Source organism: Spodoptera frugiperda, chromosome 19 (assembly GCF_023101765.2).
Source record: "Spodoptera frugiperda isolate SF20-4 chromosome 19, AGI-APGP_CSIRO_Sfru_2.0, whole genome shotgun sequence".
In the NCBI taxonomy this organism is placed as follows: Eukaryota; Metazoa; Arthropoda; class Insecta; order Lepidoptera; family Noctuidae; genus Spodoptera; species Spodoptera frugiperda.
Window position 1 is genome coordinate 5,692,689 of NC_064230.1, and position 16,906 is coordinate 5,709,594.

The following is a 16,906-nucleotide window of genomic DNA, read 5'->3' on the forward strand; positions in this document are numbered from 1 at the left end:
TATTTGAGATTTGTCTCTCAGCAAAATATTTTTGGTTAAAATTCTATTTAGAATTAATTCTCACATAAGTATTAGAAATATATTATTTGGCTATGTATAATGTAATTTATTAAAATCATGAATTTTGTATCGTCATGAGCTAATGGTAACATGTAAACAGTGACTCGTGTAGTGTGGAGATTGTCCAGTCAACTGATAGTAGCGTGGACAGTCCAGGCGATGTTTGCAAGAAGAATATTATAAGAATTATGTAATCTTTTTATTATAATTATTAAATAAAGTATACAAACCTTAAAAATGTGTATTTTTTTATATTATACCCCACGGGTCATAATCGATACGACGTATTTATAAGCTAACCACAAAAGGTAAAGGTTCACAGGCCCGCATCGCACGCAACGGATTTTAGTTTGTCTTGTATAGAAACTCATACAACTGCGTCCACTGATCCGCATCGTACGGACCGCATCATCGGCAATGACTACATGCGATGCGTACTGATGACGTTATACGGAATGCATACTGATGACGTCACTTACCTAAAGACTACACGACTGTGTCCGGAGGAAATAACAGTGCAATGTGCTTGCATAGTTTAGTCATCACTACGAACTATCAGTAAATAGAGTAAGGATGCTTTTCCACCAGAGATGTGTTATGCCACGTTGCTGTGGATGCGTTTGGCTTCCACCAATCATATTCATTGGTACAAATAGCTTAGCACTGGTGGAAACGGACTCAGCTAAGCTGTTTTTTATATGGAAAGATGCGTGCTATGGATGGCTTCCCTACTATCGATACATTACATACTCGAGCTGCGCATCTTCCTCGCACAGTTACATTGCATATCTCTGGTAGAAAAGCACCCTGAGAGAGAGGGCAGGAGTATGACAATTGCTAGCTTCACGTTTTACAGGAAACGTTCGAAAGCATTTTTATTCTAGCAATGCTGTGCCCGACCCGGGAATCGAAGCTGAGACCCTTTTTCCCGGCAGTCGCACTACAGCTGGATATCCACTTGCGAAGCCTCATGGCAAGCTGTCTCATTCTGGGCGTGTCGCGGACTGAGGAAAGTACGTGCGTCTTCAGTTGAGCTCACATAATACCGTATCGAGCGGCAAGCCTCAAGCCACCTCTGAGTTTGTTTCGGCATTTCTTCTCAGAGTAGTCGGATAGGAAATGCCGGCTGTTTGAGAAATATATTTATTGTACGTTTTACATTAGTTAGCTTGAGTTGTTTAGTTTGAGATTGTTGAAGTGGCGTTTTGAAGTTTTGTTCTGCTGCGGGTGGCTACGACACGCAGCTGCTCGCAGCTCGGACTCGTGGTGTACACTGGCGGGCGGCGGGCGGTCTCGGAACGCCGGCTCGCTGACATGGCGGATTCATGTAGAAACTTGTTGCTTGGACACCGGCCTCGTCTAGTTATGTAAATGCAGTAATATATCGCCCCCCAGCAGCGGGCGAGCGCTGTGCTGCGGGCTGTCCCTGTTCTCCGTGGTGCTGCGCAGACTGCGCGCCTGCCTGGCCGCGCCGCAGTGGCCCGCGCCCCCCGCGCCCCACCACCACGCGCCCGCGCACACTGACGACACCAACGAGTTCCACAGGTCAACTTCTACTCTAGTATATTGAATCAAATAAAAATGTTAGATACACTGGACTCAGTCAAACCATTTATTCTATTTCAGGTATAAATAACTACTTTCGAAATGTTAATAAATAATTGTCCGTCAGTGAAGCTAGGTGCTTGTTCCAAATTGTAGCTTCCTCAATAAATGAACTATCCAATTCAAAAATTTCAGAGATTTACAAAAAACTAACAAAAACAGTTGTAATAAGTTTTTTTTTTGTGAAATTTTGTATAACGGTTGCACCGTTAACTGTTTTTCTTTCTTTCATTTATTTATATAATGTAAGCGAAACCGCTGGAAAAACCTAGTTATTAAAGAAATTATAAATAATAATGTGTGTTTATATTCCAGACTGTGGTCGGCCCTGCAGTTCCTGTATTGTATACCCGTTGGTGACACGCAGTTTACTGTCGAGTGAGTATACACAGCGTGGTCTTAAAGTTCAATTCTAACACACACACACACACACACACACACACACACACACACACACACACACACACACACACACACACACACACTATTTCGCTCACACACTCACAAGTCAAAGTCAAAATTATTTATTTCAAATGTTACCAGGAAGGCATTTTTTAACGTCAAAATAAATGTAATAATATTAAAAATGTCTGTCTGTCGGTCAGTCCTCTAGTTGCTCTATTTGCTCGTTCCAAAGTGTAGATTCCTATGTAGAAGAACGAGCAAGAAACTCCATAGGTTACTCTTGTCCAATCAGGTTCACAATACAATACTTGGTTACATTGTTTCAATACTCATTGTTTTACCTTCCAGGGAGCTATTCGGCGAAGGTCTCCACTGGGCTGGGTGTACGATTATAGCGTTGCTGGGTCAGCAGAGAAGGTTCGAAGCTCTGGACTTCTGCTACCACATCCTGAGAGTGCAGCGAGTCGACGGGAAAGACGAGTCGGTTAAAGGGATTGTAAGTAGTATTGTGTGTTTTATACCCTTTTTTTAAATACTAGAGTTGTCTCCTGTGTCGTGGGTGCGTTTACAAACATACAAGTTCACATACACATGACACACAGACCCGAAACAACAATTTGTGGATCACACAAAGAGTTGCTCCGTGCGGGAATTAAACCCGCTACACGTTGCGTGGTAGCCGGTTGCCCAGCCACAATGTCAACTGTTCAGTTAGTTGCATGATTGGAAGTGCTAATGTTAATAATTAAGAGATATCGCGTTTTATTCTCGTGTTGAAAAGAATAATTCAGTATTCTCAATCATTTCTGACTGACTGACTCAATAATTATGATTGCACAGTTGATGCAGTGACTGGGCAACTAGCTACCGCGCAACGTGTAGCGGGTTCGATTCCCGCACGGAGCAACTCTTTGTGTGATCCACAAATTGTTGTTTCGGGTCTGGGTGTCATGTGTATGTGAACTTGTATGTTTGTAAACGCACCCACGACACAGGAGACAATCCTAGTGTGCGACATGGTTTAAAAATATATATAAAAGTAGACATATAATTTTTTTAGATAGATAGATCATTTATTTGTCATAACATGAGTTACATGACAATACAACATGCAGGCACAGAGAAATGTGGTAAAACACAGTTATGTTTGGTCTCTCAGCGTACAAATATAAATATGGGTTTAAATTACAATATGAAATGTTACATTATACATATTTATAAATGTCCGCAGCCCCTAAAACGCATGGTGGACCGCATCCGGCGCTTCCAAGTGCTGAACTCGCAAATATTCGGCGTCCTCGCGCGCCACCTGGCGGCCGACGAGGAGAGGGCCGGCGTCGAGCACGTGCGCTGCTTCCCTCCGCCCTCCGCGCCCATACATCAGATCAATTAGACTGGAGGACCGTTTGTGTGAGGTTGTGTTGTTAACACACCCTGTTTGTGAAGGTAGAGGTGTATTGAAACATCCTGTATTATGACTTGAGCAACACCCTATGTTACATAAGCTTATGTTTAGACACACCCTGTATAACGACTTGTACAATAGCTGAACATCCTGTGTGTAGTTTGGTTATGTTGTTAAAACACCCTGTTTACAAGGTTAGAGATGTTTAGAAACATCCTGTATTATGACTTGAACAACACCCTGTGCTACGTAAGCTATGTTTAGACACACCCTGTATAATAACTTGTACAACAGCTTAACACCCTGTTTGTAAGGTTAGAGTGTTTTAGAAACATCCTGTTTTATGACTTAAACATAACATTATGTATTCTAGTTTTATCTAGAATCACTGTATAATGACTTGAACAACCCTTAGTATGAGTTTTCTTTATTTATATTTTAACAATCTTTAGTATGGTTGGTTAATTCGAGCCGGCCAATCAGAGCGCCGAACGCGCTCTCGTTTCGATTACTTTAAACGTAAAACAAACTCGTACTAAGGGTACTGTATACTTTTGAAGACAACTACAAATGTATTCCAATAATATAAGTACCTATGTAGACATATAGTTTAATATATAAGGAATATTAAAACTTTCCATTAATAAGTAAATTAACTAAAAATCACGGTTTACTCACTGGTACATTAATGGAGAAAAGCTCTACTAGTTTCGAGTCACAGAGGGACTCTTCATCATGAGCAGCGTGCGCAGACGCGGCGACGTCGCGTAATCTACTGAGAGTAGAGTGAAAAAGAAGAGAGAGTGAGAAAGAGAGTATGATAAAGAGTCCCTCTGTGACTCGAAACTAGTAGAGCTTTTCTCCATTAATGTACCAGTGAGTAAACCGTGATTTCTAGTTAATTTAGTATGTCTCACGATAGTTATTATAAAATATTTTCCAAGAATTCTTAAATAATAAGTTATTATTAATTCGCATTTTTGAATAATCTAAAGACTTTATATTATTAGATTAAGCATAATTTTTAATATAATACTAACTGATGCCCGCGGCTTCCCTCGCTTGGATTTGCGGACTTTGTGACTAATAAAAGTAGCCTAAGTTACTCCTTAGTACATCAGCTACCTGCCAATAAAAGTCCCGTCAAAATCGGTTCAGCCATTTCAGAGATTAGCCAGAACAAACAAACAGATAAAAAATGTAAAAATGAAATTTATTTATGTATTTAATTCATAAGTTACAACGGTAGACAACCAATTAAAGCAACTTACATACATAACTAAAACATAATTAAACAGGAATTAACAGCATTCATAAGTTCGCCTCGCAGTACTTCAGGCATTCCGACAAAATATTTTGGTGTATGTATATTCATATGCATGTAGTAAAAAGCGATTATTTCAATATTACAAACAGACACTCCAATTTTATTTATTAGTCTATTACTTTACTAATATTATAAATGCACGTGAGTTTGTGTATGTTTATTACTCAATCACGTCAAAACGGCTGAAGGGATCAGGATGAAATTTGGAACAGGGGTAGATTATGGTCTGGAATAACACATAGGATACTTTTTATCCCACGGAAACGCAGGCGAAGCCACTGGCAGAAGCTAGTATTCGATATTGTTTGAGATTTGTCTCTCAGCAAAATATTTTTGGTTAAAATTCTATTTAGAATTAATAAAACTCTCCCATAAGTATTAGGAATATATTATTTGGCTATGTATAATGTAATTTATTAAAATCATGAAGTTTTGTATCGTCATGAGCTAATGGTAACATGTAAACAGTGACTCGTGTAGTGTGGAGATTGTCCAGTCAACTGATGGTAGCGTGGACTGTCCAGGCGATGTATGCAAGAATATTATAAGAATTATGTAATCTTTTTATTATAATTATTAAATAAAGTATACAAACCTTGAAAACGTGTATTTTTTAATAGTATAACCCACGGGTCATAATCGATGTGAAATATTTATAAACAAACCTTAAAGACTACATTTTTTCGCTGCGAATAACAGTGCAGTGTGCTTCTATAGACATTCTGAGCGATCTGTCAAAATGTATTGACGTGGCCTACGTCACCAACCGCACGTGGGATGCGGTGAGGCGATATAACGCGATCAATTGGCTTGATATTGTCGCGCGAACTGGACGCGGTGCCGTCACGTGTTTGTTTATAATGTCGGAAACAGAAACAAAACGAAACGATTCACATGCACGTAGGACATAGCCGCCGTCACACCGCATCCGTTATCACTTAGAACTGTCAGGAAACTTTAGGCCGCATCATCACTTACCATCAGGCGAGATAGCGGCCAAACGTCGGCCCATTTAACATAAAAAAAAAAATAGGACGACAGAGAGAGGGCAGGTTTTCTTTTTTTAGGGCAGGAGTATGACAATTGCTAGCTACACGTTTTACAGGAAACGTTCGAAAGCATTTTTATTCTAGCAATGCTGTGCCCGACCCGGAAATTTAACCCGAGACCTCCTTTGCCCGGCAGTCGCACTTGCGAGCATTCGGCAGCTGAGTATCCACTTGCGAAGCCTCATGGCAAGCTGCCTCATTCTGAGCGTGTCGCGGACTGAGGAAAGTACATGCGTCTTCAGTTGAGCTCACATAATACCGTATCGAGCGGCAAGCCTCAACCCGAGTCAAGCCACCTCTGAGTTTGTTTCGGTATTTCTTCTCAGAGTAGTCGGATAGGAAATGCCGGCTGTTTGAGAAATATATTTATTGTACGTTTTACATTAGTTAGCTTGAGTTGTTTAGTTTGAGATTGTTGAAGTGGCGTTTTGAAGTTTTGTTCTGCTGCGGGTGGCTACGACACGCAGCTGCTCGCAGCTCGGACTCGTGGTGTACACTGGCGGGCGGCGGGCGGTCTCGGAACGCCGGCTCGCTGACATGGCGGATTCATGTAGAAACTTGTTGCTTGGACACCGGCCTCGTCTAGTTATGTAAATGCAGTAATATATCGCCCCCCAGCAGCGGGCGAGCGCTGTGCTGCGGGCTGTCCCTGTTCTCCGTGGTGCTGCGCAGACTGCGCGCCTGCCTGGCCGCGCCGCAGTGGCCCGCGCCCCCCGCGCCCCACCACCACGCGCCCGCGCACACTGACGACACCAACGAGTTCCACAGGTCAACTTCTACTCTACTATATTGAATAAAATAAAAATGTTAGATACACTGGACTCAGTCAAACCATTTATTCTATTTCAGGTATAAATAAGTACTTTCGAAATGTTCATAAATAATTGTCCGTCAGTCCAAAGTGTACTTTCGAATGGAGAAGAACGAGCAACTTCATTGGTTACTCTTTTATTTAGGCTCTGTCTAGTTCCTATTGATCATAGCGTCATGTTTTGATATTTTATACCCTTCCTCAATAAATGAACTATCCAATTCAAAAATTTCAGAGATTTACAAAAAACTAACAAAAACAGTTGTAATAAGTTTTTTTTTTGTGAAATTTTGTATAACGGTGCAAATGAATTGTTATTCTTTCTTTAATTTATTATATAATGTAAGCGAAACCGCTGGAAGGACCTAGTTATTAAAGAAATTATAAATAATAATGTGTGTTTATATTCCAGACTGTGGTCGGCCCTGCAGTTCCTGTATTGTATACCCGTTGGTGACACGCAGTTTACTGTCGAGTGAGTATACACAGCGTGGTTTTAAAGTTTAATTCTAATACACACACACACACACACACACACACACACACACACACACACACACACACACACACACACACACACACACACACACACACACACACACACACACACACACACACACACACACACACACACACACACACACACACACATGATTAAATTGTCATGACTATTTCGCTCATACACTCACAAGTCAAAGTCAAAATTATTTATTTCAAATAGACCAGGAAGGCATTTTTGAATGTCAAAGCAAATATTACAATATAAAGAAAACAAAATGTCTGTCTGTCGGTCAGTCCTCTAGTTGCTCTATTTGCTCGTTCCAAAGTGTAGATTCCTATGTAGAAGAACGAGCAAGAAACTCCATAGGTTACTCTTGTCCAATCAGGTTCACAATACAATACTTGGTTACATTGTTTCAATACTCATTGTTTTACCTTCCAGGGAGCTATTCGGCGAAGGTCTCCACTGGGCTGGGTGTACGATTATAGCGTTGCTGGGTCAGCAGAGAAGGTTCGAAGCTCTGGACTTCTGCTACCACATCCTGAGAGTGCAGCGAGTCGACGGGAAAGACGAGTCGGTTAAAGGGATTGTAAGTATTATTGTGTGTTTTATACCCTTTTTTTAAACACTAGGATTGTCTTCTGTGTCGTGTGTGCGTTTATAAACATACAAGTTCATATACACATGACACACAGACCGGAAACGACGATTTGTGGATCACACAAAGAGTTGCTCCGTGCGGGAATCGAATCCGCTATACGTTGCGTGGTAGCCGGTTGCCCAGCCACCACACCAACCGTGCAGTCAAAAGTATTTTCAACCTTTACTGACTGACTGACTCAATAATTATGATTGCACAGTTGATGCAGTGGCTGGGCAACCAGCTGCTGTGCAACGTGTAATGGGTTCAATTCCCGCACGGAGCAACTCTTTGTGAGATCCACAAATTGTTGTTTCGGGTCTGTGTGTATGTGAACTTGTATGTTTGTAAACGCACCCACGACACAGGAGAAAACACTAGTGTAAGGCATGGTTTAAAAAAAATATATAAAAGAAGACATATCATTTTTTTTAGATAGATTTATTTGTCATTTATTTATCATAACATGAGTTACATGACAATACAACATGCAGGCACAGAGAAATGTGGTAAAACACAGTTATGTTTGGTCTCTCAGCGTACAAATATAAAGATGGGTTTAAATTACAATATGAAATGTTACAATGTTACATTATACATATTTATAAATGTCCGCAGCCCCTAAAACGCATGGTGGACCGCATCCGGCGCTTCCAAGTGCTGAACTCGCAAATATTCGGCGTCCTCGCGCGCCACCTGGCGGCCGACGAGGAGAGGGCCGGCGTCGAGCACGTGCGCTGCTTCCCTCCGCCCTCCGCGCCCATACATCAGATCAATTAGACGGGAGGACCGTTTGTGGAAGGTTGTGTTGTTAACACACCCTGTTTGTGAAAGTAGAGGTGTATTGAGACATTCTGTATTATGACTTGAACAACACCCTGTGTTACGTAAGCTTATGTTTAGACACACCCTGTATAATGACTTGTACAACAGTATAACATCCTGTGTGTAATTTGGTTATGTTGTTAAAACACCCTGTTTATAAGGTAAGAGGAGTTTTGGAACAGCCTGTATTATGACTTGAATAACACCCTGTGTTACGTAAGCTTATGTTTAGACACACCCTGTATAATAACTTGTACAACAGCTTAACACCCTGTTTGTAAGGTTAGAGTGTTTTAGAAACATCCTGTTTTATGAATTAAACATAACATTATGTATTCTAGTTTTATCTAGAATCACTGTATAATGACTTGAACAATCCTTAGTATGAGTTTTCTTTATTTATATTTTAACAATCTTTAGTATGGTTGGTTTATTCGAGCCGGCCAATCAGCGCTGAACGCGCTCTCGTTTCGATTACTTTAAACGTAAAGCAAACTCATACTAAGGGTTCTGTATACTTTTGAAGACAACTACAAATGTATTCCAATAATATAAGTACCTATGTAGACATAATTATAGATTAATATATAAGGAATATTAAAGCTTTCCATAAATAAGTAAATTAACTAATAAATCACGGTTTACTCACGTACATTAATGGAGAAAAGCTCTACTAGTTTCGAGTCACAGAGGGACTCTTCATCATGAGCAGCGTGCGCAGACGCGGCGACGTCGCGTAATCTACTGAGAATAGAGTGAAAAAGAAGAGAGAGTGAGAAAGAGAGTATGAAAAGTCCCTCTGTGTCTCGAAACTAGTAGACCTTTTCTCCATTAATGTAAGTAAGTAAACCGTAATTTTTTAGTTAATTTAGTATGTCTCACGATAGTTATTATAAAGATATTTTCCAAGAATTCTTTAATAAGTTATTATTGATTCGCATTTTTGAATAATCTAAAGACTTTATATTAGTAGATTAAGCATAATTTTTAATATAATACTAACTGATGCCCGCGACTTCCGTCAAAGTCAAAGTAGCCTATGTCACTCCTTAGTACATCAGCTACCTGCCAATAAAAGTCCCGTCAAAATCGGTCCAGCTATTTCAGAGATTAGCCAGAACAAACAGACAGGCAGACAAAAATTAAATTAATTTATTTTAATTCAAAAGTTACAACGGTAGACAACCAATTAAAGCAACTTACATACATAACTAAAACATAATTAAACAGGAATTAACAGCATTCATAAGTTCGCCTCGCAGTACTTCAGGCATTCTGACAAAATATTTTGGTGATCGTATATTCATATGCATGTAGTAAAATAAATAGTTCAACAAACAGACACTTCAATTTTATTTATTAGTCTATTACTTTACTAATATTATAAATGCGAAAGTTTGTATGTATCTTTGTAACTCAATCACGTCAAAACGGCTGAAGGGATCGGGATGATATTTGGAACAGGGGTAGATTATGGTCTGGAATAACACATAGGATACTTTTTATCTAACGGAAACGCAGAAGAAGCCACTGGCAAAAGCTAGTATTTGATATTATTTGAGATTTGTCTCAGCAAAATATTTTTGGTTAAAAATCTATTTAGAATTAATTCTCACATAAGTATTAGAAATATATTATTTGGCTATGTATAATGTAATTTATTAAAATCATGAATTTTGTATCGTCATGAGCTAATGGTAACATGTAAACAGTGACTCGTGTAGTGTAGAGAGATTGTCCAGTCAACTGATGGTAGCGTGGACTGTCCAGGCGATGTATGCAAGGATATTATAAGAATTATGTAATCTTTTTTATTATAATTAAATAAAGTATACAAACCTTAAAAATGCGTATTTTTTATATTATACCCCACGGGTCATAATCGATACAACGTATTTATAAGCTAACCACAAAAGGTAAGGGTTCACATACCCGCATCCCACGCAACGGATTTTAGTTTGTCTTGTATAGAAACTCATACAACTGCGTCCACTGATCCGCATCGTACGGACCGCATCATCGGCAATGTCTACATGCGATGCATTTTAAGTTTCCATCTTAGCACAAATATCATAGCATCAAAAGCTATCTTAGCACTCGTGGAAACAGACTCAGCTAAGCTGTTTCTTATACGGAAAAATGCGTGCTATGGATGGCTTCCCTACTATCGATACAACGCATACTCGAGCTGCGCATCTTCCTCGCACAGTTACATTGTATATCTCTGGTAGAAAAGCACCCTGAGAGAGAGGGCAGGAGTATGACAATTGCTAGCTACACGTTTTACAGGAAACGTTCGAAAGCATTTTTATTCTAGCTATGCTGTGCCCGACCCGGGAATTGAACCCGAAACCCTTTTTTCTGGCAGTCGCACTTGCGAGCATTCGACAGCTTAGTATCCACTTGCGAAGCCTCATGGCAAGCCTCATTCTGAGCGTGTCGCGGACTGAGGAAAGTACATGCGTCTTCAGTTGAGCTCACATAATACCGTATCGAGCGGCAAGCCTCAAGCCACCTCTGAGTTTGTTTCGGCATTTCTTCTCAGAGTAGTCCGATAGGAAATGCCGGCCTCATCTAGTTATTTAAGAAATTGACGTGTAAAAGAGTTACATTGTAATCTATTCGCAAAAATAAATATCATATATCATTTTAAATTTTGACAATTTTTCATTAACCACCATGGTTGATATACTGAGCACATTTATGTCCGTCTCCAATGAACGCACGCCTCACACTGAGGCGTCTTTGAGCATGGCCATTTGCTGACACGATTTGGCTCGCTGCGAGGCCGTATTTTGGTTCAAGTCGCGGCAAACCTCGACTCGATGCTCGGTATTCACAGATCTCTGAGTATAAGTGTGGGAAAGTCATGCTTCGGCATTGCTGGGCCGGCTCGACCGGAGTGACACCACAACTTCACACAGAAAACCGACATGAAGAAACGCTTGCGTTGTGTTTCGTTCTGTGAGATTACCGGGGGCCCAATGACTCCCCCATTCCAATCTTCCCAATCCCCGATTCCCCGACAACCCTTAAATTCCTATCCCCAAAAGGCCGGCAACGCACTTGTAACGCCTATGGTGTTTCGAGTGTCCATGGACGACGGCGATTGCTTACCATCAGGTGATCCGTCTGCTCGTTTACCGGCTTATACCATAAAAAAAAGATATCTTTCTCGGGTCAAGACAGCCGCTCGGCTTTGCCTCAAATGTACCAACAAAGAAGACTGGATAATTTTGCTTTTTCAAAATTATATTTTATGTGTGTGTGTTTTATTTATGTTGCACCTCTCCTGCATGAGCATATAATTGCGGGCGGGAGGGAGGTGCTACACGCCGCATGTTAAAAAATACATGTATAAGCGGAATTAAAACGAAATAATCTTACTGTATTGTTAGTGTAGCATGGATTTCCGCAAAGTAACGCCTGATTCTATCCTATATAATACTAATATAATATATATACATATTATATAATATTATAAAGCTGAAGAGTTTGTTTGTTTGAACGCGCTAATCTCCGGAACTACTCCACCGATTTGAATATTTTTTTTTGTGCAGGATAGTGCATTTATCAAGAAAGGCTATAGGCTATAAAATATCACGCTATGACCAAAAGGAACCAAGCAGAGTGGGTGAAACCGCGCGGACGTAGCTAGTATAATATATTCTATGTAAGTATAGGTAAAATAAAACACAGCATTCATCTATGATAATGTATTTTCTCTTATGTTATACATCATACAACCGAATGGGCCACTCAGGGGACTAATTAGGGAGTGGCACATTTATAATCACTCCGCACTTACAATATATGTCAACTCCAGGTTTAACTCTCAATATAAACACTTTAAACATTAATATAATGCCTGTAGTACTAACCGCTGTCATTTAATGGTTACTTAACCCAGTCCTTAGCTATTGTTTTATGGAATAAAGTCGTTACTAAGGAATAGTTTAAGTAAACATTAAATGTCTACCGTACTCAGAGTGATTTAATGGTTACTTAACCCAGTCCTTAGCAATTTTCGGAACAAAATCGTTACTAAGGAATAGTTTAAGTAATCATTAAAAGTTATCAAGACATACAATGTAACAACGACATTTCACCAATTATGTTATAAAGTCCCATGTAAGAACATTTCTAGACTCCGTGCGATTACTAGACATTGTCTAATATAAAAAAATACATAAGTGAAGTCATATTATTGTACCTATCTCCCATCGGGGATAGGCAGAGGCAATAGAACGTCAAATACAGTAAATACATAAGCTGTGAATTCGAGTAAATTTTCGTCAAAATTGATAATGTCTTAATAACCATTTAGAAATTAAATTGTAATACATGTCAACGCTTTTCTCTCGATGTATAATAAATTTTCGAAATACCGACTAATGCAAGTAATGTTTCAACATCATCTTTAAATATCGCTCGTCACACGAATTGGGTTAGAAAACATATATTGCATTTTATCTGAGTACTGGAAACCCCTCAGTAATACTTTGCCCGACCCGGGAATCAAACCCAAGACCCCTTGTCTGGCAGTCGCACTTGCGAGCACTCGACCAACGAGGCAGTATTATTTTAGCATTACAGGCATTATAATAATTTAAAAGCGTTTATAAGACAAAGAATTACGAAGTAAATCTTCAATCTATCTATCTATAATAGGTCTACTAGTGAGATGGACAAACAAATCCATCTTTTTATTATTAGTACCTATTTCTTATATTATCGGGTACTTGAAATCACTAAAACAATTCTATTTTTATGTATTATTATATTTTAACTTTAATACCTTTATTATTTATTATAATATAAAAAACTGTCACATAAGAATGTTTCTACTTATTTTATAATAATTAGCTTAAAATTCTTTTTTTTTTTTGGTAATCTACTTCATAATTCTTTTATTATAACTTTCGTGAGACATACTAAATTAATTATTATGTTATCGGCTTACTCGCGTAACTGTTTGACGAGGAACTCGACTGGTTTCAAGCCATGCTTGAGGCTCATATTCATGAGCAGCATTCCGCGACACACGACGCGGCGACGGTGCTAATATGAGCCTCTAGCATGGTTTGAAACTAGTCGAGTTCCTCGGGAAACAAATACGTGATTAAGCCGATAACATAATAATTAATTCATAATTCTTTTTGTCGATATCAAATCCAATTATAATTGGATGTTTTGACATAGAGTAATAAATACCCCATATATGTTCTCGGTCGGTAATCGAACTGGCGACTACTGGACCATACATAGATTAAAAATCTTCGTCATTTTATTACATAGATACAACTAAATTAATTAGACACTACAGCTTACTCTCGTAACTTTTCAAACAAGCTCGACTAATTTCGAGCTGCACCAGGGACTTATAAAAAATAAGCAGGACTTTTAGAACTGCATTGATCGTCTAACGAGCAAGTCATATTGTCTAATCAATTCAATACTCATTAGTTTACAAAAATTCTTTTGTCAATATTGAAAGAGACATTATGTTCAAATCTTTCATTAATTTTAACATCATAGCATGTCTTTAATTACAGTTTTTATCTATTCATCTATCTATAGATTTACTTGACACATTTTCTATAGAGCTAATGTCATAATAGGCTAGTTTCCTACTAGTCAAATTCAATACTTTTTATCGAAATATCATTTTCTATGAATTCTGTATGAAATACTGCTACTATAACGTCATCAGATTTTTACGTCAAATAGCAGACTTACTGCCGCATTTAGAGACATTTAATGATTACTTAAACTATTCCTTAGTAACAATTTTGTTCCGAAAACAATTGCTAAGGACTGGATTAAGTAACCATTAAATGACTCTGAGTACGGCAGTTATTTCTAGAAAAATTCAAATATTAAGTAGATCATCAAATTTATGAATGAAAGTGTGATTTAATTTGATTATTTTATCACGCACCATCACGCCTTTTATCCCCGAAGGGGTAGACTGAGGTGCACATTACGGCACGTAATGCCACTGTACAATGTACACACACTTTTCACCATTTGTGTTATAAGTCCCATGTAATAGTTGAAATATTTTATTGTATTGTAAAGTTGAAATAATTTATTTTTGACTGAGGAAACTGCCCAATTGCATCTATAGTAAGCAAATCTACAGATACATAAATAAAACTGTCAGTTGAACACACATATTAAAGTATATATTTCACAATACATACTTTATATAATAAGTTGTCAAAACTATATCTGTTTTGAAAGCATAGCTATATATTTATAATAACTATCGTGAGACATACTAAATTAACTAATAAATCACGGTTTACTCACGTACATTAATGGAGAAAAGCTCTACTAGTTTCGAGTCACAGAGGGACTTTTACAGGTTTACTAGACTGTGCGACGTGACTGCGTCAGTGCACGCTACTCATGATGAAGAGTCCGTCCTCTGTGACTCGAAATTAGTAGAGCTTTTCTCCATTAATGTACGTGAGTGAACCGTGATGTTTAGTTCGCTAAAATTTTTATTTTTGTCATAAAATTTAACTCAATTATTTGTGCGAATTCCCTTATAATTTTAAGGTAGACAGAGGTAACGCTTTCAAAACAGATATATTTTTTTAAACATATTATTAATATTCAGTCCAATTATTTATTTAGTCATGTCCTATACTTATTATTCTCATGTCGAAATTACATATTAAACGATTTAAACATCGCTTTGTCAATTTTATATCACACGTTAAACTTTAGTCTGTCAGTATATGAGACACAATTTTGAACCTTAACTCCAAAGCGTAAGGGTCAATTTATACTACCGCCGCGTAAGCATTATTTTCGCGCAGACGCGAGAATTCGGACGAAAGCGCGCGCCTTTTTAAAATCTCCGAAGTAATGTGTGCGTTACGCTGTGGAATTAAGGTTGAATTTGTTATGTTCAGTTTGGGAAAGACGCTTCGATGTGCTTCGACTCTACGCTAGTATAAATCGGCCTTTAGACTTTTGTCCGTCAATCACGCTGAAACTAGTGAACGGATTTTGACGAAATTCGGTATACAGACAGGGTATGAACTGACTTGAGTGATAGGATACTTTTTATCCCATGGGAACGCGAGCGAAACCATTGACAGAGGCTAGTATATATAAATCATATGACTTAATCGAAAGACTGACAAGGAAACCGTTATTTATGAAATGTCCTTTTAAGAAAACGGGATTAAATAGTGTAGTCGAAATGTCTTCACTATTGTAATGTTCAAACACAACACTACCTCCCATTAAAGCCGTGGCAGATACTTTTAGAACACCTTACATATGTTCTAGACTTTCAAAGAGACTGTGACCACATGAGTTAGTTCCTATATATCTTGTCAAAGTAAATGTCAATTATTTTGGCAAAATATTGACATTGATAAGTGATATTTTGTCTTATTCAGGACATAAGTAGCTAATAAACTTAAAATCACAAGCAAACACAGGTTGTTTAGTATTACAAAACACTAATATACAGTCGTACTCAGAGTCATTTAATGGTTACTTAACCCAGTCCTTTGCAATTGTTTTCGAAACAAAATCGTTACTAAGGAATAGTTTAAGTAATCATTAAATGTGACTAAGTGCGGCATTTAGCTATGAAACTTAAAACTGTCAGTTTTAAAATATACTATTTCTTTATTTTCTAGGGCATAAAGTTGCAAATGGCTTATTTTTTTATTTGTATTTTTTTAAATATGTTTCGTCAAATATACTTTTAATTTGTAAACATTGGAGTATATAATACGAGAACTATAATTAAATAATATTTATTAAAATAAAGTCCTTGGATATATTTATGGTATAAGCCGGTAAACGAGCAGACGGATCACCTGATGGTAAGCAATCACCACCGCCCATGGACACTTGAAACACCAGAGGCGTTACAAGTGCGTTACCGGCCTTTTGGGGGTTAGGAATTTAAGAGTTGTTGGGGAATGGGGGATTGGGAAGGGGGTCATTGGGTCTTCGGTGACCTCCATCAGTCAACGTAAGCGTTGTTTCATTATAAGTGATTGATTTGAAGAGAATATGACCGGCGCTAGCATAGGGTTTGCCTTCAACAGATTTTTGTTGGCATCTAAAATATTAATTTCGTATGTCTTACGCCCGAATACACAAACGCTACTCAATTTAGTCGTACTTAAACATCGTGCTATTTCTGTCATTTTATAAAGAATTGACAGTGACAGAACTACATTTGAGAGCGTCTTAAAATTGTGCAGCGTTTGAGTATTCGGGCATCAGAGTCATTTAATG

The 16,906-nt window shown here is 38.3% G+C and overlaps 3 protein-coding genes across 3 annotated transcripts in view; all 3 read left to right on the forward strand.

Moving 5' to 3' along the window:
- Positions 1-4,916, forward strand: part of LOC118281268 (cytoplasmic FMR1-interacting protein) — a 76,434-nt gene extending 71,518 nt beyond the window's left edge. Inside the window, exon 30 of the transcript XR_007706402.1 lies at positions 4,016-4,916. The gene's annotated coding sequence lies outside the window, so the exon portion shown is untranslated. The remainder of the gene's footprint in view (positions 1-4,015) is intronic.
- LOC126911790 (cytoplasmic FMR1-interacting protein-like) lies at positions 947-3,564 on the forward strand. Its single transcript, XM_050700645.1, has 5 exons — positions 947-1,033; positions 1,424-1,605; positions 1,981-2,043; positions 2,419-2,566; positions 3,302-3,564. The coding sequence occupies exons 1-5, from the start codon at positions 947-949 to the stop codon at positions 3,461-3,463; spliced, it is 642 nt and encodes a 213-aa protein (XP_050556602.1). The 3' UTR covers positions 3,464-3,564.
- On the forward strand, positions 3,677-8,655 carry LOC126911791 (cytoplasmic FMR1-interacting protein-like). The gene is made up of 5 exons (XM_050700646.1): positions 3,677-3,724; positions 6,438-6,619; positions 7,075-7,137; positions 7,606-7,753; positions 8,423-8,655. The coding sequence occupies exons 1-5, from the start codon at positions 3,677-3,679 to the stop codon at positions 8,582-8,584; spliced, it is 603 nt and encodes a 200-aa protein (XP_050556603.1). The 3' UTR covers positions 8,585-8,655.
- The last annotated feature ends 8,251 nt before the right edge of the window (positions 8,656-16,906 follow it).

Excerpts from the sequence above, each read along its gene's own strand:
- LOC126911790 (XM_050700645.1), top strand. The coding sequence starts at position 947 with ATGCTGTGCCCGACCCGGGAATCGAAGCTGAGACCCTTTTTCCCGGCA. Across the intron at positions 1,606-1,980 it reads GACACCAACGAGTTCCACAG|ACTGTGGTCGGCCCTGCAGT; the intron begins GTCAACTTCTAC and ends TTTATATTCCAG. Across the intron at positions 2,044-2,418 it reads GACACGCAGTTTACTGTCGA|GGAGCTATTCGGCGAAGGTC; the intron begins GTGAGTATACAC and ends TTTACCTTCCAG.
- LOC126911791 (XM_050700646.1), top strand. The coding sequence starts at position 3,677 with ATGTTTAGAAACATCCTGTATTATGACTTGAACAACACCCTGTGCTAC. Across the intron at positions 6,620-7,074 it reads GACACCAACGAGTTCCACAG|ACTGTGGTCGGCCCTGCAGT; the intron begins GTCAACTTCTAC and ends TTTATATTCCAG. Across the intron at positions 7,754-8,422 it reads ACGAGTCGGTTAAAGGGATT|CCCCTAAAACGCATGGTGGA; the intron begins GTAAGTATTATT and ends AAATGTCCGCAG.